Source organism: Strix aluco, chromosome 7 (genome assembly GCF_031877795.1).
Source record: "Strix aluco isolate bStrAlu1 chromosome 7, bStrAlu1.hap1, whole genome shotgun sequence".
Taxonomy (NCBI): domain Eukaryota; kingdom Metazoa; phylum Chordata; class Aves; order Strigiformes; family Strigidae; genus Strix; species Strix aluco.
This window is the reverse complement of record NC_133937.1, coordinates 8860177-8884565: the sequence shown is the minus strand read 5'-3', so window position 1 is coordinate 8884565 and position 24389 is coordinate 8860177. Positions and strand designations below refer to the sequence as shown.

Sequence of the window (24389 nt, the reverse complement as noted above, 5' to 3'; positions counted from 1 at the left end):
AACCTCTGATTTTTATTTCTTTATGCTCTGTTTCTTTACTCCTTCTCTTGCATCATCATCTCCTCTATTCTTTCCTTTCTACCCACTCATTTTTCTCTTCTTTCTGCCTTTTTTTATTGCTTGTTCACTTTTGACTTGTGTCTTGTGTAGTGCAAGATCTCCTAAAGTTTCTGAATTTCAGTGTTCATGGAATGCTCTACTACAAGGTTGCCTTGGGAACTAAGGGAAGACCTCACTTTAGAACCTGTGATGCTTTTTGGGTTCGATGGTCAATTGTTCATCTACCATATGCACTTAGAGAAATTAGAAAAAACTTCCCAAGAAAACTGCAGGGTCTCAACTGGGCAAACAGAACAGAGAGAGTAGAGACCAGAAAACTACATTGGTGTTGCGCCCTTTTACCGTGTCTCAACAAAGTGATCACTGTTAATTGTTTCATTGTGAAGGAGACAGTATTTTATATATGTGTATACATACCCCATGTATAAACCTTGAAGAGTTTGTTTTTACTTTGTGTTTGAAAAATAGGATTAATTTATTATAAATTTAGGATTAATGTGATTTCTATTTGTATTTATTTCACTGATAGGTATGGACAGGGCCATTATGTTAACTTTGGACGTTGCTGGCATCTTAACTAAACATTGTAGCGCCAGATGATGCTCTGATGATGATCTGATGTTTCTTATTCACAAACAGCTGTGATACTGGACAGTCTGTGCAGTCTCTTCACATGTTATTAGTGCTTATTCACATGAGGAATTTCATCCCTTTCCAATATTTCCCATCAGTAACATTGAGACTTGCATATTTGTACCTCATAGTGACTTTGTGAAAGGCTTTTCGGAGATGTGATTGTATTGAAGCACAGAAAACAGATATCTAATAGGTCTTTAATTGAATGAATCGTGCTTATTTTTTATGCAGGGAATAAATCACAAGATAGTGGGATAGCAGAGATGGAGGAACTTCCAGTCCCACATAACATCAAAATAAGTAACATCACATGTGATTCCTTCAAGATTTCTTGGGACATGGATTCCAAATCCAAGGACCGCATTACTCATTACTTCATCGATCTCAACAAGAAAGAAAACAAGAATTCCAACAAATTTAAACACAAGGTAATTTTCATTTAAAAATCAAGGTGGAAATACTTTACACAGATGAATCTCAGTGTTTAATTAACCTTTTGAAGCCAGACCATGGGAAACAGGTGTTGGACATCCAGCAAGGGTGGGTTTTGATTAATCTGATTGACTTTAGTTTTTCATTCAGCATACCTTCTCCATCTCTAGCCTATGTGCGTGTTTTATAGAGAACTGAACGTTACCTTTTCTATTTCATTTGAAAACAGTTTTGGAACCTGTACAATGTATTGCAAGACAGACATTTTTATTCCTGACTAGTTCTTAATCATTATTTAAACAATTTATGTATTCTGTGCCTGTCCTTGTTCAGTGACAGACTCATGAGAGCAACACATGTCATTTCAACAGAAGAGTCACAAATTCTAATGCACTTCCAGGAAGGCTTCCAGCAATTTTAGTTTGCAGCATTCAGCACTGTGACCTGAATATTCATCTGGCCTCTTTCCTCAAGCCACTGATGCAGGGACATATCGAATGCAATGCAGAATCTGTACTTATCAAATCCAGCAAAATTTGCTTTGACCTCAGAATAGTTGAAATACTGAGATGTCTAGAGAAACATGGAATGAGACGGAAGATTAAACAACACAATCATCTGCAAATTTAAAAACAATGTTGGCAGTATCTCTAAAAGATACAGTTAGCCAAGGCACAAATAACCATCCGGACAAATACAAGAGCTCTAGTTCTATCAGGACCTAAATTACTATTGGTTTATAAGCTAGTGGGATAACCAGGAAATATTTCCACCAGTTTCTCTTGAGTCTTTTTATCGTGAGAGTATTTTTTTCTGTGACTTTGTTAATAGCAGGTGTATAATTTTCACGTTTACTTATTTGACTTTTTTAATGTGGTTGGAAGTAACATATGCATTAAGTGTAATAAAAAACCACTTACTACTGCTTGAAATTGAGAATTTTACGTGTTTGGCCAAGACGATGTAGTTGCTAGGAACCAGTGTGCAAAGCACTACCGAATTTAATGTTATAATAGGCATTTATATGACCCATTTCTAATAGTAATAACAAATAAAGTATGGTATATTTGTTTTTTCTTAATGTTATTACTTTTGGACTGACAGCCTTTGAATTTGAATTCCCATTTTATATTGCAGAAATAAATATACCTTCTCATATAAATGCTTACTGGGATGGATTCTTTTACATTTCTTTCATTAATCTACGTGGTTTTTTATTCATGTGCAAACTGGTATAAAGTTGTAAAATTTGTTTTTGTAAAAGGTAGAGCCACCCTAGCAGATCAAACATTATATACAGTTCAAAATCTATATCACAGTGATGAGACTAGTGTTAAAACAGAAAGAAAAAAAAAAAAGAGGATATTGGTAGTGTAATAAAGATAAGCCACTAGATTTATTTTGTTTTTCTCAGCAATTCCCTATCTTTTTACTGTGATGAAGTGTTTAGTCAAAGGAGAGAGGTAATTGGTTTTGTAAGAAGAGGAGACTAAAGTCTATCAATTAAAATGATTAATAAGTTGGGTGTCTTGTCAGAATTAACTTAAAATTTCTTGGTACTAATCGTGGTAGTGACTTGGTAAAGCTTTTTTTGTATTTTTTGGGTTTTTTCCCCTGGCCAGAATGATGGAAATGCAGACAGCAGACATGGTGGGCAAGAGAACTGCACAGACTGAACAACTATCTGTGCCAGAGCACATATGTGTTTGCTTTCCTGCATCTTCAGTACTAAGTCATTTTTAACACACTTTCTAGAATGAGCTTTTGTTGAGAAACTAAACATTGCTCAGATTCAAAATTTGTCCTAACCCTAGTATGGTTAGAGACAAGCATCCTTCCTCCCTATCACATTATAGATATATGGGTTTCACAGCTGAAGCTCAGTGGCAGAGCTGCTGGGGAGGGAGCCGATACCCTGGCAGCTGCAGCACCAGGCACTGAATCCTCCCAGAATCTGGCTGATTTCCTCAGTCAGCCCCCACCCATCCACTGCCTTCATAACAAAGCTGTTGTATAAAGGTGGAGGATATCACAGCCCCTTCTCCTAGCAAAGCTTTTAGGGAAAAGAAAGAAAAAAAAAAAAAAAAAAAAAAAAAAAAAGGAGTGAGCCCTACCACTTAGTTATATAAAAGAGCATTGGGACTTACTTTCAGGAGTCATCCAGCAGTCAGGCTGTGGAAGAAGATGGGCATCCTCAGGGGAGAAAAATCATCCTTACTTAGCTTACGGCTAGGGTAAATCACTGTGGGCAGGTGCCTGTCTCTCTCACAGGTGCTAAACCCAGATGACCAGCTTGAACTCTTTTCTAACTTGTAGAGAGTTAGTGTATATATCTCAGTTTGCTCCCATGGCTGTGAGCAAGGGACTTGGGATGTAGACTTAACCTGCTAGGTAGATGCTGTACCTCATGAAAGGGGCTGTTTGTTTCCTTGTGTACCCAGGAGAGCATACCTGAATGATTCATCCTTTCAACACTTTTTCTGTTGGCAAATATATAAAATATATTTAGGGTGCATATAGTTTGGTTATTTATTGTCATCATATCTGTGAAGTAGGAGGCTTGTATTGGTGGTAGTATGTAAAGACTAGAATTCTAATGTTCTCAATGCAATTTGCATACCTCCCCTCTTTTTTAAGATATGGAAGTATGATTATTCCCATGTAATAACAAGGCTCAGATATTTAGCAAAACTAGGACTAGAACCTGGGTGTGCTGAGTTCCCACGATGTGTCCTACAAGCAGACCTGGCAAAGGGAAGGAAGATGAAAATTGAAAGCTGCTGCTTTGGCAATGAAAAGGGACTGCAAAGCAGACATCGTTTCCCAAAAAGGAGAGAGGTAGTGTGACTTCTATACCTTGCTGCTTAGTTATTTGGTGCTTCCAGGTTGTTCTTGGAAATTATTGGCGTCTAGATACATTTAGAGTTGTCTGGTGGGTGCTGGTGGTGGAGCAGCCATCTGCTCCTCCAGCATCCTGGCTGTCCTTGAGCTGGCATATAACCTCCTTTGCACTTCTTTGGGGGCTCGGCCAGGAATGAGAGCTAAAGCAGAAAAGAGATGAAAGGAAGAAATGGAGAATCCCCAGAGAAATTTCAACATGGAGATTTGAACCTTGGTCAGTATAGCAACCTCAAAAAAAAAAAAAAAAAAAAGAAAAAAAGAGTGTTTGCTTAGATTATAGTCATAAAAAGCATCATATCTGCCCCTCTTCCCCAGCTGTGCAAGAGATAAAACCCTCTATTTAATGTGGTTTTAGGTAGTCTGCCCCTGTTTTGGTACAGTTAGAACAGTTTCCTGCTATACAGCTGGAAGGTAAGGCTTTGACACATGGGGACAATGAGGCTTTTAATGTTACATGAAAACTGACAAAATTAATGGGGGCAAAAACCACCACTGGGTTGTGGGCACAGAGACCTGACCCAGGTGGAGGCAGTTTTTACTACAGCCGAAGAAAAGATGACAGGAAGACTAATGATTGTAACGGTAGCAGCTGCTGACTGCATTAGCAGTAGCAGATCCAGTCCAGTGGGATGCCTTTGCAATATAGTTCCAGGGTGGTAGCTTTAAATGTCATTTCGGGTTTCTTTTATTTTTCCTTGTAATTTTTCTCTTATCTTTTTGTCTGGGTTTCAGCTGGGATAGAGTTAATTTTCTTCCTAGTAGCTGGTACAGTGCTGTGGTTTGGATTTAGTGTGAGAATAATGGTGATAACACACCGATGTTTTAGTTGTTGCTAAGCAGCGTTTATCCTAAGTTAAGGACTTTTCAGTTTCCCATGTTCTGCCAGTGAGCAGGTGCACAAGAAGCTGGGAGGGAGCGTGGCCAGGACAGCTGACCCCAACTAGCCAAAGGGATATGCCATTCCACAGAACGTCACGCTCAGCAAAGGAACCGGGGGGAGTTGGCTGGGAGGGGCAGGTCAGCGGGTGGTGAGCAGTTGATTGTGCATCACTTGTCTCTTCTTGGGTTTTATTTCTCTCTCATTTTTTTATGTTCCTTTTCATTACCATTATTGTTATTAATATATTTTATTATTGTTGTTTTTTATTTTAGTTATTAAACCATTTTTATCTCAACCCACGAGTTTTACTTTTTTTTTTATCCTGCCCATCCCCCTGGGAGGGGGGAGGAGTGAGCAGGCAGCTGCATGGTGCTTAGCTGCTGGCTGAGGTTATTTACTTTTATTTCAGAGTGCACAACTGAATCTTTTACAGAGAAAGTTTTCTCCCAACTGTTATTTGATTTAAATGAGAATTAGTAAAAAAGAAATCATGACAACAAAATCTTATCCTTGATTATCAGTCAATCACATTTCAGTTTTGTAATATCACAAGCTGCTAATTTCACAGTTTCTTAATAGAGAAACTGAAGAATATTTTTTTGCTGACAGAGAAGCAATAAAAGAAACATATTTTTCCATAATGGAGGACAAGCAAAACAAAAAGAATCTTTCAGGTCTTGCTTACAGATCATGAACAGAAAATGTCTCTTTTCTATTTCTTTTTTCCTTAAGGGGCTACTGTGCTAGTATTTATAGGTGGATGACTACGGACTGGTATTTCTAGGTGGACAGCTATGGATGTTATCTAAAATGCCCACTTTTCACATGACAGCCATTTTACTCTTCTGTGATTACTGATAAATATTCAAGAGTAAATATCTCTCTCACTCTATCACAGCTCCTGGGGTACACCGTGCAGAGAATCATTCAACTCCACTGTGAGTCCTTTCACCCACTGTTCTAGCATAAACTGTCCAGTTCTTCAAGTTTTTCTTCCCCTTGGTGGTCTGTGCTGCAGTCTTTGGTACTGTAGAAATTAGGTATTTCAACAACAAGAAGCTGCTATTCTTCTTTGTTTCACTATGATGGGTTACACTGGAAGAGCAAACCGGAGTATCTGAAATGGTGGCAGGGTAGGAAGCAAGACAGGCACAAACATCTAGATGTGTGTTTGGCTTGTTGTGGATCTTCCTGTACGTAAGGGTATTTTGATACATGTAAAATACACAAAGTTACTCTGCAACAATTTAATTTTCTCTGTTGAAGTTTGCTGGGGAAGATACCAACAGCAATGTATGTGAACTGATTGATGGCAGAAGGAACTCTGTTTGGTTACACTGACTGAAAGAAAACAATGGCAACGAGAGCACAAGAAGCTCTTAAATTAAGATAACCTTGTGCTCAGTGGTGTGTCTTTCTCTGTTTGCATACTAAAGCACAAATGGCCCTAGTCTGAATTATGTGTTTGGGCTACTTAAAATATTATCAGTCTATAGTCACTTGTGACCAATAATAAACTCACGCATGAAAGTTATCACGGTAGCTCTTAGAGCAGACCTTACACCATTGTCCTCGGCCATCCTGTTAACTTTGCTGCACCAACGGACTGTGAGCAGTAACTAAGGTTTACACAGAAGAGCCAGGGTTGGGGATTACATTATAAAAAAAACGAAGGAAGGGATGGTGGATTGGTCTGGCTGCATTGCTGACTTGTGTGGTGTTTTGTCTTTTTGTTTCCACTAGGACGTACCCACTAAACTGGTGGCCAAAGCTGTTCCTTTGCCTATGACAGTCCGTGGGCACTGGTTCTTGAGCCCAAGAACAGAATACACGGTAGCAGTGCAGACAGCATCGAAGCAGGTTGATGGCGATTATGTTGTTTCTGAGTGGAGTGAAATCATCGAGTTTTGCACGGCAGGTAATACCACTGTGGAAACATGCACCACAGGGCGCGTGCAGTTAATGCCAGCTTCGCTGCCTGACGGGGTTAGCCACCTACCAGTGCTAGCTGGGCAGTGCCAGTCACACCTGGAAACTGGAATTCCACCTTTAGGCTTTGTATGTGCTCAGGTTGGGCACGTTAATGAGAGGCAGCTGGACTGCCCCTTTATTCAGCAATATTTAGCTGCCCTGGAGGGCTGTGCCTGGCACCACTGCTTGTCCCAGGCTAGGAAAGGAGACTGGAGAGCCCCAGTGGAGCAGGGCCACTTGTGTGCCTGTTGTTGGCTACTAGCACCTGTGGAGAAAAGCCAGAGTGGCAGCTCCCTAACAGACAGCTTGCTTAAGACATTCTGCTGCTCTCCCTTCTCTGCGTGCTGCAAAGCCTAAGCACCACCAGCACCCTGTCTCAAGGATCAGTTGACTTGTAAGTCTCTTCCTTTGGATGTTCATCACCCAGTGCCAGTGTGCTTGCCTGTGTGAAAGCTGAGTGCTGAAGCGAGCTCTCTATGAATCCCATGTTGGTTGAGACGCCCTTTAGGCTGAGCCCTAAGCAAGCTTTTTTTAGTTGCGTGACTTGAACCGGGTTATGTTGTAGCAAACAACATGAAATGACATATGCCAGAGAGGGCAGTTCTGAGCTCCTCTGCAATCCCAAACACAAGCAAACCAGATCTAACACAGGAAAACCTGGGCTGAAAGTTGCTGTGGACTTGCAGATTATTCATGGGGAAAGGAGTGGGGGGCATCAAACATGCACATTCCTGCCATTCGTCACTTGCCACTGTTGGAAACTGGTGCTGGGCTATATGGTTTCTGGACAGCTGCTGCATGATGTGAGGCATGTTACTGTGAGGCCCTGTTCCCAATTTTAAGTCTGCACGTCTGGGTAGATTTTGGAGAGTACTGTGGGTTTTCCTGCCCCCCATACTAGCAGAATGTCTTTTCTTTCCAGATTATTCAAAAGTTCACCTAACACAGCTATTGGAAAAAGCTGAAGTGATTGCAGGCCGTATGCTTAAACTGTCTGTTTTTTATCGGAATCAGCACAAAGAATACTTTGATTATAGCAGGTAAGAAAGTAAACATATGCAAAATTGTTTGGCAAATTAAGGGAGTAATGAAAATAAATAAATGGAGGCAGCTGTGCTAAAGCTAGAGCAGAATGTCTGGATAGTTTTTTGCCAGTTCAGAAGGGAAAAAAAAATATATAACTCATTTCTTCCACCTTGCTTAACTCAGCGCTTCCATTAGGTAATACAAGTTTGCATTTTGAAGCAGAAACTGAAGTACTGACAGGGTCTCCAGCCTGATTACACAGTGTCTGTTATCATAACGGAGTGTTTAGTAGCCAGATACTTCTATTGTACTAAGAAATTCAGAGATGTCTAATAGTAAGAGTGCACAACTGCGTGTATAGGCATTTGCCTGCATACAAGGCAGATACATATAAGTATTTGCTCTCCAAGTACAACCACCACATTTCTATGCCCAAATGTAGTAACTGGGGCTCTGCAATCTGATTGTTAATTTACAGATCATGTGGGGAGGGAGAGGGGATGATGTTTAGACAATTTGACAACACTGTGCTTCAGCTGGAATGAATAAACGGGATAGCTGGAGGTAGGTTCCTTATTCCTGTGGGAGACCCAGTGTGCCTTCACACACACAACCAGAAGCGTCATTACAATAGAAAAGAAGACTTTTCAGTAGAAGGAGTGAAAGCTCACGTACTGACTGGGCAGGAGCAGCCACCACGCAGAGGTAACCTTCCATCGTTAGAAGAGCACGGATGAGAGGTAAGCGGAGTGTCGACATCAGCTTCAGCACGGCCAGAAGGGTGGCAGCATTGACTGCGCTGCTTTAATGTGCAGTGAGAGGTGCACGGGGCTGCTGCTGCACCACGTAATTCCAGATTTATGTGGGTGTCACACTAGTACCTGTCTAGAACTGAAAGCTTTTTAAAACTGGTGAAGAAAAAAAAAATACTCAAGAGAGTTGAACTCCAGTGAACAGACTCCACCACCCTTGGTTCCCACTTTGTAGTCATGAATATCTGCTTGATTTCAGGAGTGGTTTGTATATTCCAGAGCATGGGGTTTGCTCTTTCTCCTCTGTGTTTTGGAAGAATTATTTTATTGCACATAGTGACAGAGCTGCAAACCTCAATGGAGGTAGAGAATGAATTGCAGTTGTTGAGGCTCTTTGAGGACCTCGTAAATCTCTGCAGCCATCCCAGACTAGATACCACAGAAGGGAGATGCCTGTGGTGGTTCTGATTCTCATCGAGCTTGGTTTTGAGCTATGTAATCATAGTGCACCTGCCTTTGTGTTTATAGAGCTTTGAAAAGTGCTGCTGAGGTGCATTTTATAGCTGTGGTTTTGGCCTTGTTCTGCCAAATGTGACTCTAATGGATTGCACTGTATCCTTTCCCCTCCCTCCTGTTACATTCTTCCTTGGTGTGATACAAATGGAGATAAGTTTGTTTTCCCTTCTGTTATTGAGTTAGAGACAAAAATCTGGGTTTTACCAGGTCAGTATGAAGCTACACTACCTGTAACCGTCTGCTGGTCACCTTTTCTGATCAGAAATGTACTAATATGGTCACAAGGGCTAGTCCTTCCACTATACACCCTTCAGAATGTTATGCTAAAAACCCTAACCACATGCTTCCTTTTAGGAAGAATTCCTTATCATACCATGCCTGCCAATGGCCTCAGCGGTGTCATAACTAGTAAACAAGCTTGGAAAAGCATATAGAGTAGCTCTAGTAGCATTGGCAAACAAGCAACTGGCACGGTGCTAAGGCAGCAACCCCTAAATGTAGGGTTTGAAGTGGGAGCTTGTAAGTGGTGTTCATGTCACCGCTGCTTACCTTGGCTGGGAGGGCCATGAAGCAGCTCGGATCCCCGGGAAGAGTTGACCTATAATTAGCCTAATTGGCCACTGGATGTCACTATCTTGCCACAGAAATGGGACTGCAAGAAGCCTGGCTTTTCAGGTTGCAGAGACGGTGGTTATTCAAGCTGATTTTATTTCTCCCTAGTAATCGCTTCAGTCAAAAAATACCAATTGTACACCCCTCCCATCAATGCCTTGTGACATAGGGCTTGAGACAATAACTATGTAGTATTTGAATGGCCCAGAAAAGTTTTGAAATTTATCTTAGAGTCAAGTTAAGATATGCTGCTGAGGAGATTATAAATAATGAAAAAAAGCCCCACAGTTGGAGACATTAGTAGGTTTATTTAGAGCTGTTTTGTATGCATAAACTGAAGTTGTTTGCTTTGACTGCTACCTCCTGCTTTAATCAAGTAGAACCTTCTCCCACATAGCACCATTTTACCTGGAGCTGTTAAAAGCAGAGAGAGAACAGTCTGTCTTGGCTAGTTTCCCCTTCCCTCAAAAAAAAAAAAAAAAAAGAGCGGAAAGAAGAAAAAAAAAGAATAAAAGCTAAAGAAAGAGGGGGAGGTAAGACTGTCCAGCCCCATAGCCTCATGCGTTTTTAATCTGTCAGTGTGTCTAAAGACATTGTCTAAGGGTGCCTAGTAAATCTGGTGTTTTGCAGGACTTAAAAAAGGCAATGTTTCCTTTTCTAGTATCCCATGGTTGCAGGCGCAGAGAGCACCAGAGCAGTCACTACAGCACTTCCAGAGAGGTGTGGGGCACAAGTGCTGGGGACCATCCTGCTATACATAAAATCTCAGGTGCTAAGGAGGATTAGATGGGGTGTTTTCAGCTGTTCTCCTAAATTTCGCAGCCTAATGCTGCTGAGGGCAATTTGGGATTTAGGGTTTTAAAAATTCACTTGTTACATTGAATGTTTCTTTTCACTGGAACCAAATTGAGCTCAGCTTGCAAGAAAATAAAAAAGTTAGTCTCGTACATTTTTTTCCCCCTAGGACTAGTGACTGCAGAAGCTGGATACCAACCAAAGTGGAAACTAACTGAATTGCCCAGCTCAGCTCTGATTGAAGTCAGCAGTAGACAAATTAGACCTGAAATTATCATTTGGGGGGAAAAGAACTATGGCAGACAGTACATTCCTTCCTCTAAGCTCTCTGAAAAATATCATTCAGAAATAACTTTCACTGGCAGTTTTCTACATGAAATATATCCTGCCTATGCTAACAATAGGCATTAACAAACAGTATATTCAGCATATTGAGACTGACTTGCAATTTTCAACGTGTGATTAAACTAAAATGTGTTTATTGTTAGAATGGTAGTGGAAAGCTGAACAAATCAGCTAATTAAAGATATTGGTGGTTTGGGGGCTTTTTTGTTTGTGCTATTCTTTGCCTGCATATAATACCCACACAGCTCGCAGCTGACAGAGAAGCCAGACTGGAAAAGCAGATTTTCCCCTTGAGCAGGAGTTATTCTAGCTCTTTCTGAGTCTGGCATCAATGGTTTTCTTGGTCTTACAATCGTGATGCTGACCACAGTTTTCAGTTTAACAGTTTTCCTTTGTGTCCCTTCAGTACTGTTACCAAACAGCATGACATCCTAACTTTCCACTTTTTCTTTAACATGTTACAAAATAAACAATACCAGTCATTCATTTGTAGAGAGCATCATGGGAATGCTATGCAGCCCTCTGTTAAGGATAACAGTGGCAGCCATGGCTCTCCGATCAGTGGGAAGCTGGAAGGCATCTTCTTTAGCTGCAACACTGAGTTTAACACTGGGAAGCCACCCCAAGATTCACCGTATGGAAGATACAGGTTTGAGATTGCAGCTGAAAAACTCTTCAACCCAAACACTAACTTGTACTTTGGAGACTTCTACTGCATGTACACAGCCTACCACTACGTCATTCTCGTTATCGCCCCTGTTGGATCACCGGGAGACGAATTCTGTAAGCAGCGCCTTCCTCAGCTAAATATAAAAGATAATAAATTTCTGACCTGCGATGAAGAAGACGGTGTCATGGTTTACCATCACGCCCAGGATGTTATTTTGGAAGTAATTTACACTGATCCTGTGGATCTCTCCCTCGGCACAGTTGCGGAAATTACTGGTCACCAACTAATGAGCTTGTCTACTGCAAATGCAAAGAAAGATCCCAGCTGCAAGACCTGCAATATCAGTGTTGGACGTTAAAACTTCCCTCGTTACTTAGGAGCCTTCAAACCTCTGTTGCCCATTTCCATAGTCAGACGTTTTTGTCAGAAGCATGCACATGCCGCTGTCACCAAAAGCAAACACGAGTCTTCAAAATCTCCAATAGCGTTTTTAGTATTTCTTCTCTCCCTCTTTCCCTTCTGTCCCCTCGATGCTTTAAATGATTAGAAGTCCTGGATTTCTTTCTGGCAACCATTTATACCTAGATGCTGCAAAAATTGTTTTCTGTTTCTTGCCAAACATAACAAAATCCCTATATAAACTGCTTTAGCAAAATAAAAATAACGGCTTATAAATGGTGTTTAAATATGCATTCATTTTAACTACTGAACAAATACTGGGATAACTCCAAACAGCATGAAAGGTTGTAATTGCAGCATGATTTAAATTTCAGAGCCTAGAAATGTCAGCACTTCCAACGTGTTGTTTGACAGTGTTATTTATGTTATTTATATTAGCTAACTGAAAACAGAAACTGTGTCTTGACATAATAAATATAATAGAAAAATATTTTATTTGTACTGTTGTATAAAATATTATACAATCATATAGAATATATAGATTACATTTTAATATCAATTGTATACATATGTCATGAAATCATTTTCCCTTATCAAAGATGTAGTTTGTAAACTTCAAATAGCTCTGTATCTGTTCCTGTTGCTCTAGATGACTTTAATTAAAACAGATTTACGAAGGAGACCATTTCTGATTCATAAAAGTTAAGTTATAAATTATTAAGTCAGTACACTGAAACAACAAACCTCTGAGAAATAAAAAAATTCCTTTTTAAGTGTTCATACTTTTTCCTCCAAACTACTTGAAAATGTGTACGTCTTCAAAATCATGCCAAGCCATTACATACAATATAAATACAAACATGGCAGGTACATAATAGGCTTTATAAAATGAAAATCTTCTTACCAAGATAGAAAACAGGTTGCTTATACTATGTGGTCAATACAAAATGACAGTTAAAGTAAAACACTAAACGTGATTCAACTTATTCAAGTCCCTTTTTTTTTTTAATTCTTCCTTCCTTTATGTCTTGGCTAGGTATTTCCCAGAGTCCCTGCTTTTCATTTCTAATACAAAACCCACTGATAATCCTTCTGTTAACAGTCCACTTCTCACACAAATGGTCTATCACAAATAGTGAAAAAAATCTCCTTAATATTACAAAGTGTGGTGCTCTGAAAGTTAAGAAAGATGCATAATTCCAATGGAAAAATAACTTTTTATAATCTTATTTTTAGTAAACAATTAGTCTAGCGTTCCTCATCAGATAACTGTGACACTCAATTATATACCAGGTATTTTATCTATCCAAAATATCTTAGCATAATGCAATAATCTAGTCTTGTTTTAATATATATATGTGGAAATTTATAACACAAGAAATACTTCGACATTTTACAAAGTGCATGCGTCTAAACGAGCTTTGGTAGTTAGAAAAGCAAATGTTATAGCATCAGGCAAAATAAAGTGCAAAGTTGAATACAGAAATTAAAATTAGCATGTAATCGATCTATTTACTGAATTTTTAAGTACCGTGCGCCAGGTCCTGTGAACCATAGTGAAAAGGACAGCAGCCAGTGTATTTATTTTATCTTTTCCCAGTAAACTATCCATTTCACTTTGCCAAACATTTTCTCTTACTTCTAAAAAAAACAGTAGTTCCATTTGGCAGTCATGTTCTGTCCTTCTTTTTTTTGCATAGGCAGCATCACTTTGCTCTACTCTCAGAATTTTAGATCAAATCCTGGCACTGGTTCTTTGTATGCACCTTTCTTTGAAGCTACTGGAATTGAATGGCAACTCTGTCTTGAAAGATAGAGTATGTCCATGAGTTTTTCCTCCGTTTGTTTTAAGTTCATGGGGTTTTTTAATCTAGTGAATCAGCACATTGAGAACTGACATTAATAGTTAATTGTAGTGCATGTTAATTCTGGAAAGAAATGTCTGGTACGTTGTATCATGTACAAAGATGTACTGAAAACCTGGAGAGAATTTCCTCACACTTTTTAAAACTAAGAGCAGGTCAAACTGAGCATCTACAATACTTCAGTGTCCTTTTAATTCTCAATATTCTCACAGTGCACTTACTTCAAGGCTTTTTCAAAAGGAAAAAAATATATACTATAGTCCACTCACCCATGCTTAATATGCTTTCATATTGCTGTCCTCTCTCATCCCAGCTAGTATAATTGGTAAAGTGCATCAAAAATCTCAGTGTGTCAAATAATTGTGCAGCAGACCAAGATCTGTAAAACTACTTCCTCTTTATCATTACTTGTTTGTTTGCTTGTTTTTTTGTTTTTTGCTAGAGAACAATATCATGGCATTCCATTCACTTCAGATCGTTTTGGAAATGTCATGCTTACTGATGAGAACCTCCAAGAGCCTGATTTTGGCTTTGGTGTGCTTGTATTCAGAGTATTCCTCAGCCATTGGCACCCGATCTTCTTTTTGAGGACTCCTATGAAAAGCAAATAAAAGCGCCATCACTTTTATAAGTAAGAGGAAAAGCAGTCTTTAAAATTAATTCTGCAACAACCAGTGAAGGTTGGTTTGGATTAATTTTTTTTTTCCTAACTGTAGGTGACTAAAGATAATTTGACAGGACCAAAAAGCTCTAATGGACAGAAATGAGATAAGAGTATTTAAATGACTGAATTTTCATATACCAAGCAATTTTCTTTCTTGTCAGCTATGCAGGCATAACTACTTCATTCTCAAATGTGCAGAGAAGTTACTACATAGTGCTTTGAAAACTGTTACCAGAATACTGCATGCCCATATCCCCCATGGTTTTCAGCAAACAAATCTGCTAATCTGCTAAATGAAGGGAGGAGGATAAACAAAGCGTGAAAACTTGGCAGTATTTATCTATGGGTGAAAGAAGTGGTAGCTTCTGGTTTTAAATCCGTCCTTTAAAAATGGCCCAACTGCCAGGTGTAATCCCTGCAGATCAACATCCTCAGAAAGACTCTTTAGGAGCCTCCCTTCAAGCTCAGGAAAGTCCCTGTGCTGAGGCAGGGTTTATCCCATTGCAGGCATGTCCTGGAAGATCCCCAGATCCAGACCCATCCCTGAGGAACTAAGCAGGGAGAGGGACATCTCCACAGGCATAGACACCTCCATGGTAGCTACCAGTCCCTAGCTGCAGCTTCTTTGGCCTGCTCACCTAGGAGTACCCTCCCTCGCAGAAACAAGCACGCCTGCGTAGGAGCCCAAAGGGGAGAAGGAGAGGGCTTATGGTGAGCTGGTTATTTACCTTCCCGTCTGTTTATAGAATTGTTCCTCAAACTCTCTCAGAGCTTTGCGAAGCCTTTTCTTATCTGCTCTTGTTTCTCTGAGATGTTCAAGCAGAACAGGCCTGTAAAACACAGACAAGAACATGAAACCCTCATGTGCTTGGAAGTATTATAAAGGCTGTGGCTTTGGGTAATAAGCAGCCTGCTGCTGTGGGCCACGGCAGGCGCTGACTCAGTGCCCCAAGACATTCCACCACATCCCTCCAGCTATGGATATAACTGGCTGCACCATCACACGCAATGAACAGTTGTGCTCCTTCCCTTTTACTAGTATTCTCACCCTGCTAATAAAGTGAAGGCAGAGACTCTGTGGGCCACATGGAGGAAAAGCTTTCAGGATTGAGTCTTGCTAGTGGTCTTAATTCTGTGTGGAATTAATGGAGTTGGCAGGGCTCCACATCTCACAGGAAATGCTTTGCATCTCCTTGGCTGAATAAATAAAGTCAACATCCAAGCCCTACTCCTAAAGGCAGCTGTTACCAACCATTACTGTGATGCAGTGGAAATGCTAGTGGTACCCAGAATCAGCATTTTTAGAGGCCATGTTTTAGCTGGTATTTGGAGAATAAGGTTTTTAAGCAGAGAAAGAATTCCATTATGACATATGTAGACAGTACTTTTTTTTCCATAATAACAAAAATGCACAGAAATATCTTCACAGCATTTGTGACCAAATTATTGCATACATCATTGAGTTACATAGAAAGCCAAGACATTTTTTTGAGTCTCAGTTTTGGTAGACCTAGTCCATTTCAGTTATGCATCTTTAATGCTCCCAGTCGGTCAAACCACAGGAAAAAACTACCATCCCATAAGCTATGAGAACACATCTGTTCCTGGAAGGCATTCTCTTCGCGAGGTTTCAGGGTTGCGTGATGACAGCCCATGTGCATCTTGAGATTTGTTGTCTCATGCAGCCTGAAATTCTTAACTACAAATGAGGAGGGCGACCTTATTTTGGTTTTATAACAGAGTGTAGGAGGGGGGTGGCTAAGTTCTCTGGGCATCCAGGCACTAATGAGTATTCCTATGCAAGCAAGAAATTGAGTATACAGGCATTCAGCGGCCTCCCATGTATTGTGTGCTCCTTCACTCAGTCACCTGGTGCTGTTCATATGCCTCATGTGTCTGGCAGTTTTACATCACTCACAGTCACTCCCAGCACGCACACACAGAGGAGCAGACTACCCTGCTTGGCCGAACTGTGCTTTGTTTTATGACTGCTTTGTAATAATGTAAGTAGTTAGGTATCTAAAAATTTTGCAGAAATTATAGGTAGGTCCATGTATCTTTGCTATGTCATTACGTCATATCTACCACTCTGTATATGTAGTTATTTCTCCTGTCTGCTTACATTCCCCCACCTTTCTCTTCATGGCCTTGGCACAAAGTTGTTTGAATCAATAGCTCGAACCACAGGTATGCTGCCCGAGCAACAACTATCCTCTGCCTCTTTTCTCCCAAAAGAAAACATTGAATCACTCCTTTGGCAAAGAATATTGATATGCAGTAAGTATGGGTCATGCTTCATTTACAAAGTCTACATGAAATATTTTAAAACATTCAAGAATAAAAAAAGACAGAACTTACATTGTTGCCTCATGTAAATTGGACATTGACAAGGCTGTTTGCCTGAAAACTTTTTTTTCATCCAGAGGTGAAACATATGCAGGCTCACTCTCCGCCTGAGAGTAACACAGGTGCTCATCAACAGGGAGGCAAGATATTGGGCCAGATGATAACTCATGGCTACTTTGAGAATGGTCTTCATCTGAGTCTTCCTCCTCCTGCTTGTAAAATGTAAAGCGTTATTAAATGAGTTGTTTACATTACAATACTAACAATTAATGGGATGACAAACATAAAGAATTAGGATCTAACTTCCTGGATGTATTCATTGAAATAGATTACACATATTGAAAGCTTTACCCAGGTTTACGTGAGATTGTTCATGAGACCTCTCGTGGGGCTCACTGAGTTCCTGTGTATTGTCCACCGTGACTGAAGCGGACAGAAGTTGGCCCTGCTTCTGAGTATCTCCAGCCAGCAATTTCCTTCTGTTTACTCAAAAGCCTTTATAAGTAGCAAAGATGTAAAGAACATTCTGCATTTGTGTAAGCAGCGCAGTCTTCCTGGAACTTGTACTCCTCTTATGTACCATCTATTTGTATTATGTCCAGAAGTTCTGACTGTAACAAGAATTGGAGGTAGCAATTCCACGGTTTTATAGCTACAAATGTTAACTACCAACATAGAGGGATGTCGTTCTGTTCCTCATGTTCCTTTCACCCTCATGAAAAGTTGAACTTTTGAAACTAAGGTCTAACCATAAAAACTCCTAAGAAGTAATAAGAGAACTTCAGTTAAATCTTTAAATAAAATATCCATGTCCATGTGTACAAAGATTTACACTAGGATTTTTCAAAGAAATCTAAAGCTCCACTGTCATCTAACAAGGCAATATTACATAGTTTTTAAAATCAACCCATCCCCAATTACTATTAGATTAGTATTTTTGATAGAGACAGGTTAATTAACTTCCAGATAGCCAGATTCCACTACCTCTACTCACAGTGAGACCAGTAATTGATATACAGTAAGCGAGACTATTACGTTGATATATTATTAAAGTACTAGAAACTATATTTATGTGCTACATGATTGATAAAAGCACTGTCAATAAAATATAGAAGACAGATACAGTGACAACATAGTGCTTCATGGAGAGAGAGAGAAGGCTCGTTCTGTGTTACGTGTGTTAGCCATAATAGAGAACTAATGCCAGCCTTTGATCTCTTACCCGGTCATTTGAGGTGATTGCCTCAGAAACTGCTGCCATACATTGCAACCTCTGCGACACTTAGGATTTTAGGGAGCATTTGCTCCATTTGAAATATCAGCATCCTGTATTAACCACTGAGCAGATTCTTCAAATAGTGGTTCTGTTGCTGTCAAACTGATGTACCAGTCCAAATCAAACACAACATTTAGTATATTTTCTTGACAATGGATACGAATTCTTTCCAACTTACAATTGTTGTGATCAGAGATGGAGTTGCAAGAAGTTTCTTGAGAATTCTGTATCTGTCGTAAAGAGGTTTCATGAGACTCTTTTCTTGCTTAGTTACCTAAAGAGAAATCATAACAAAATATACTCCTCCAAAATTAAAAATTAAAAAAAAATAAAGTTCTCATTTGCTCCTGTAAAGCTGAGAAACCTATTAGAAGAATATGACCTCATGTGTATTTTGCTTCCATGGATATTCCATGGGAACTGTAGTTGAATCCATACAATAAGGAAATGGCAATCTAGTTTCTAATGGAAAATAACCAGTGAGGATTCCTCACCTCCTTGAGCCACATCTGAAGATGCCAGTAGAGTTGTAAGAGTTAATGGAAGGTATGCTGCTACTGTGCATCGCATTGATATCTCACTTAACTGTAATAATGGCAACAGGCACCTACAATAATGCGACGGTCTGCCTGGGACAATATCCTCAGCGGCCCAGAGGGGTGGAGAGCGCTGAGAATACAGCTTTGGAGCCTCAGTGAGTGAGCTGGCTCCGTGCAGACCTGCTGCGTGCATCCCCCGCTGGAACTGCCTTCCACCACTGGGATTAACCGTCTGTTCATTTAGTTTGCTCTTGCTCTTTTATGAGCACTAGGAGCATTGATTTGGAGGAGAATATTATTTTAGATCAGGTATTAAGAGCCTGATCCAGCCACAGATATTTGTAAATACAAAAATAAACCTTATGGAAACTAGCTGTGCAGTAGACTGCCTTACTGTACTCAGGGAAAAAAGAGCAGATCCCACAAGAAAAACAAAAAAAACAAAAAAAAACAAAAAACCAAAAGAGAAAACATGTTCCTCAGTGATTAAAAGTCAAAACAGGGTCATTTGAAAACCAGTCCACCATCAGCCTCTACTCCTCCACTCCCATGCCTGGCAGCATCCCCCAGGTACCATGTCACTGTCCTTTGGCACTGCAGCTGCGCTACTGCGTTGAAGCCCAGCTACACACGCTGGGGCGTGAAGAGACACAGACTGGCTGATGGTGTGGACAGTACTCCAGAGTTGCTCAGAAACGGGCAAATACCTGGTCAGCAGGAGTCAGGGTGACAGTAGACAGATGCAGGTTGATGGTACCACATGTGTCTGCTGACGGAGTAGTTGGGGACTGTTTCCAGAGGCATGCCTCACGGCAGAATGCCAGGGCTTGCCTGTCCCACCTACTCCTCTTCCCCAGTCTTCCTGTTCCATTTGACTGTAACACATTGGAGCCCCAGGAAATGCCAACAGGCCAGAATAGATAATTTTTTTGTTTTAAACCTAGTCTGTGCCCTCTCTGTCTGACTTTGCTCAGGTGAGTCTGGGTAAAGCTGGCGCTCATCCATACTGTACATCAGCCTGGCAAACATCGTCACCAGCACTCTCCGCTGGGTTTCAAGGCTGCTGTAGTCATAATACTCTGAATATGCAGCAATTTAATAATTTTTTCTGATGGTTTCTCTCTTTGTACTCCCAAAGGAGATTTCTACAACAACTGTGACATTGTCTAGGACTGAATTTTGCTATTTGCTTTAAAAAAAAACACCAAAAAACCCACAACACAAGAAACCACCAATGTTTTTTCATAATAGGCTAAATTCCTGATTATTTTCTTGGAATCTCAGTACACTTCATTCAGCTTAACCTTTCGAAAATGCTATGGTGTGATATTTGTTAAATGACAGGGCATGTCATGGGTTGCTCAGTTCAAACATCAAAAGTAGGGAATCTTGAGGCTTCAGCAATCAACATTCAAGTGTTCTGAACATCCATTTTCTGCACTGGAACACCTCTTTGACAGCAGAGAGGCACCTGTTTTGTTAGCTAATGTCTCCAGTGTGCCTCTGCCTGCGCGGTCACTGATTTGCCTTCTCCAAGCCATCACCCCCCGGCTTTTACAAACTGCGTGAGCTTCCCCAGAGGATCTCTCTTCCCAGGGCCCCTCCAGCCCTGAAGGGGGCACAGGGCCTGTGCTTGCCACTGAGCTTGGGCCTCGCTGGCCTCGCTCTCCAGCTGTTCTTGGTGCCCAGGGTGCATGCAGATTCTGCACCCCTTTCCCTCAGGAAAATACATAGATATAGATACAAAGATTAAAATTTGCTTCTCTAAGAGACATGATTATTTAAGTATGCAAAGACTGCGTGGAATGTCTCCAGACTGCTTGTTTATTTTCAACAACAAAAGATTATGTTCCCTAACTTCCATTTCCGTGCTTTAAATTCTTGACTGTCCCTGAGCTTTCTGTGACCTTAAGTCAGAGCTGTTTGTCAGACCTAGGATTCCCTTGTGGCAGCTTAGTATCACTGATCACCTCTTTCCTTATGCAGTTAGCATCTTCTTGCTTAGCTGGTTATAGTGCTGCTTCAACCTTGAGAAGAAACACCCTTTCTGAACCCCATGCTACAAAGCATACCCTATTATTCTCTTTTCTATCGTTGAATCTTCAAGTCTCTTTTCCCTCTGTATAGCACTAATAACTCAATTTCTTTTTTGTTCTTTTCCTTAGGAAATATAATTTCTTCATACCCTTCCTATATATTTTCTCCATCCCTCAGCTCTCATTCCAAGCCCAAAGAAGATGGGACAAAAATGATTTTATCCAAGATGCAGAGAGATCAGATTGAGATCACAATGATTTTAACAGCTGGCATATTTTTGGACACATGCTGGTGCCACTCCCCTTTTCCTCCACAACAATTACTAGTCAGAAAGAGATGGTCACAAGGATACAGACATAGACATCCAACAGAAATTCCTCAGCTGTGTATAGACAAATTCTCTAATCGTCATCTCACCAATGGTGGCAATTTTTTGTTTTGTACCTACATTCAGCAATGAAGTCCCTTGAAAGGATTTTAATTAATAGTTTTAAGTCCTGCTGTGAGATAAAAGAAAACACAGGTGACAGGTCATGTCATCTTTGTAGTCCATGTCTCAGATAATGCCCTATAAACCTTTCTCAGCTAAGCATTCTAACCTTTCATACGTCATAGCAGAGCTACAGTATGCATGAGCCAAGTCTGCTGTGGAGATATAATCCTCCACCTTTATCATCAAAACCTGCAGCTTCCAATCACGAAGAGAGATACAGGGCCACTAGAAATTTGCGTGGGTTTTTTTTTTTAAAATAGAAACCAAATTCATCAGTATCAGGCACTAACATTTAAACCTGAAGATTAGTTTGAAATAACTAAAATTACATTAATCATGTAAAATTCATCTAAATGTATTTAATATATGAGTCCAAAAATATTTGTTAGAGAAGTTAGATGACAATTTTTAATTTACCTATCTTTCCATGGTATACTTACAGGTTGTCCATGAATACTCTCAAAATATAGTAGACATTTCTGAAGATTGATTTTTTCCAAAGCCATTTGCTTTTTTGTCATATCCTATTTAAAAAAGTTATTTATAAGATTATGAGTCAGGATTTCATGACAAGGGTACAGGTACATATCTGTTTAATAATCTATTCTCCTCAGATAAACATTAATAATGAATTCTGTTTCTGTCCACACTGAGGTCAATGGGGACTTGGCATTAACTTAGCAAGAACAGAGTCCAAATCTACATGACTGAAGTTTTAAATGAATCAAAGTACATCTTAACCTCTCAAGGCCTAATGCAAAGCTGATGAGAGCTACGGAGACACTTCTACTGATTAGAGTAGGCTCTAGGTTAGGCCTTTACCTGTGGAAAATACCCTGTATTTACTTTGTCTGGCCAAAGTGGAGTCTTTGGGGCCTGAACTTGTGCTCCTTCTTCTGGAGAAAGATGCATGAATTAAAATGTACTGAAAGGCTGGAATCTTATTTTTCTTAACTGTCATTATGTAAACATCTAATACTTTATTGCCTTGGTTTCTTTCAAAATTATTATTCTACAAAAGCAATTTAACAAGCTTAAAGTAGGAAGTGGTATCAGGCTATTGACAGAACACCGCATCCTTATCTGGAAAGTTTCCAAGGGTACAACCTATGGTCTTGGTCAATAAGGCAAGAATCTTCGTGTGTTGCTCGATCAGAGCCTGCACCTGAAAATTTTTTCTGGGAATACCGGTTGACAGAAAGTCTAAACAAGCAGGGGTTTTTGCTTGAATATCTCTGGCAAACTGCAGGCACATGAGATATATCTCATCGGTTGGGTTTTGGCAAGGTGGGCTCACAAAAGACAACTGCAGCGTATGAGTCGAAGGTCTTGGCCTTGAGGTCCCACAGATATCAGTGCAGTACTTTCTCAGAACATTTTGGAATGTTTAGGTAACATTTATGAATAATTGTTGTAACAAATATTTTTCTCATCTGTGCTAGGACAAGATTAAGGAGATCTATTAACTTCTATTTGCCAGATCAGTTCATAAATTACAGCTAGCATTCTCCATTATATATTATGATTCAGCTGTGACAAATGAAAACAACCACCATTCTAGACAAAATACTCAGAAACTTGCAAAAATGCAGAGATGACATTCTTCAACTTTTTAATTATTCATCAAGAAAATGAAATAGATTTTCCTTGGCTGGTAAGGGATGAAGAACAGAAAGCTTCAGCTATGCAAACACAACCCATTTATGGAATGGAATGATAGCTTCACAATGAAATTGCTAAATATCCAATCATGGTGATACTATGGTGAACACCTCATAAATGCTGAGCATACTAGAAAAAGGTGCGCTCTCTAAAATGAAATGGAAAAATAATCTGATCAGCGAGCAGGAAGTTACGGCTGGACAGTATGCATCTGTAGAACCGCTGTGGGGAAGCTGCAGAAAGTGAAGGCCCTTCAGTGACGATGGGCATGGAGGTGGGCTTTCTTCCTCAGTCACACAGTCCTTGCTCTTCTGGGCTGAACACCTGACACTAGCAGTTTATTTCTGTTCAGAAATCACCATGTGACTCACTGCTACCAGAAATAAGAATGTTGATTTTTCAACAATGCAATTTGTCAGTCTTGGTGATGTACCAGTATATGTATAGGTGTCTGCTGCAGGGAGCGCACAATTTAACGGGTATTTCTCTCTTCCTCTCACCCTCTTCCCAAGAAGATCTGCTCCTGACACTTGCATATTTTCATCTGGGTGGGAATAGCAAGGAGCATGTGAAGCTACCGCCATTTTCCTCAGTCTCTGCCAGATCACGACAGATCTGTATGAATTAGGGCCAAGCATTCTGCGGTTTGGAGGAGAGCTCATCCCACACAATGAAGTAATGTGAAGAACGATGGAGTTGGGGGGCAGAGGGCCGGGGTGCCTTTCTGCAGAAAGTCAATGACTAGGTTTTTTTATTTGCAACTTGGAGAAGTATTTTTATTAATTAGCCTCTACTTTTTTAAAAATATATCAAGCCCTGAAGAAGTATTGGTCTTCTAATATCAGAGTGCCTTGCTATTCAGCAGGAGCAAAACCGTTTTTGTTTGCTGCCCAAATGCAAAAACAGTGCAGAACCACTAATCACGCCTTAAAGGTCTGCCTGAGTTAATCACTCCAAAATTATCTATCATTCACATTAAGAGAAAAGCTGCTAACTAGAATGCAGAGGTATTATAAAGAAGCTAATTTGTTTATTTATTGCTAGTTCTACAATTAATACAAGGTTAATTCTCTCAAAAACTATTAAGCCTGGAGCAGCTGAATGGTTAGGAGGAAACAGAGGGTGATCATTAATATTGATTTTACACACGAGAAACGATCTCAAGAGGGTTTAACATTTGGGCCTATTTCATTAGCTCATTTTATTAGCAGTCTCAAGACAGGTTTGCATTCAGCTAAGTTTGAAGTGGGTGATAATTTCAAAATCAGAGAAGGCACGTGGAATCACAAACTATAGAATTGTCTGAGACATCTTAGGACTGTAGGCTGCATACAGGAGCATGAAATTCAATGCTAATTAAATAAAAACTCTGCTTCATTGCCAAGGAAAAGATGAACTGAAGCATGTCAATAATGAGAGGACAGATACACACAAAGGGAACCAGTCTGAGAAAAGCCTTGGGGGACAGACTGCAAATGTTCAAACATTTGCATAAGCATAAGGCAAAAGTTG

General features: G+C 40.0%; 2 protein-coding genes across 12 annotated transcripts in view; one reads left to right on the top strand and one right to left on the bottom strand.

Annotated features, from left to right (window-relative positions):
* Window positions 1-12675, top strand: part of PHYHIPL (phytanoyl-CoA 2-hydroxylase interacting protein like) — a 58958-nt gene extending 46283 nt beyond the window's left edge. For both annotated transcript variants that reach the window (XM_074830405.1, XM_074830404.1), the window contains exons 2-5: window positions 928-1124; window positions 6653-6827; window positions 7803-7920; window positions 11420-12675. In XM_074830405.1, the coding sequence (XP_074686506.1) occupies window positions 960-1124; window positions 6653-6827; window positions 7803-7920; window positions 11420-11954 (993 nt within the window). In that variant the 5' untranslated portion in view covers window positions 928-959 and the 3' untranslated portion in view covers window positions 11955-12675. The remainder of the gene's footprint in view (window positions 1-927; window positions 1125-6652; window positions 6828-7802; window positions 7921-11419) is intronic.
* The window catches only part of FAM13C (family with sequence similarity 13 member C), a 57409-nt gene continuing 45490 nt past the window's right edge, over window positions 12471-24389 (bottom strand). For 6 of the 10 annotated variants that reach the window (XM_074830401.1, XM_074830402.1, XM_074830396.1 and 3 more), the window contains 5 exons: window positions 21656-21739; window positions 18325-18420; window positions 16883-17082; window positions 15253-15354; window positions 12471-14454 (listed from right to left, as the gene is read on the bottom strand). In XM_074830401.1, the coding sequence (XP_074686502.1) occupies window positions 14331-14454; window positions 15253-15354; window positions 16883-17082; window positions 18325-18420; window positions 21656-21739 (606 nt within the window). In that variant the 3' untranslated portion in view covers window positions 12471-14330. The remainder of the gene's footprint in view (window positions 14455-15252; window positions 15355-16882; window positions 17083-18324; window positions 18421-21655; window positions 21740-24389) is intronic. The other 4 variants (XM_074830395.1, XM_074830403.1, XM_074830399.1 and 1 more) reach the window with 3 other exon arrangements.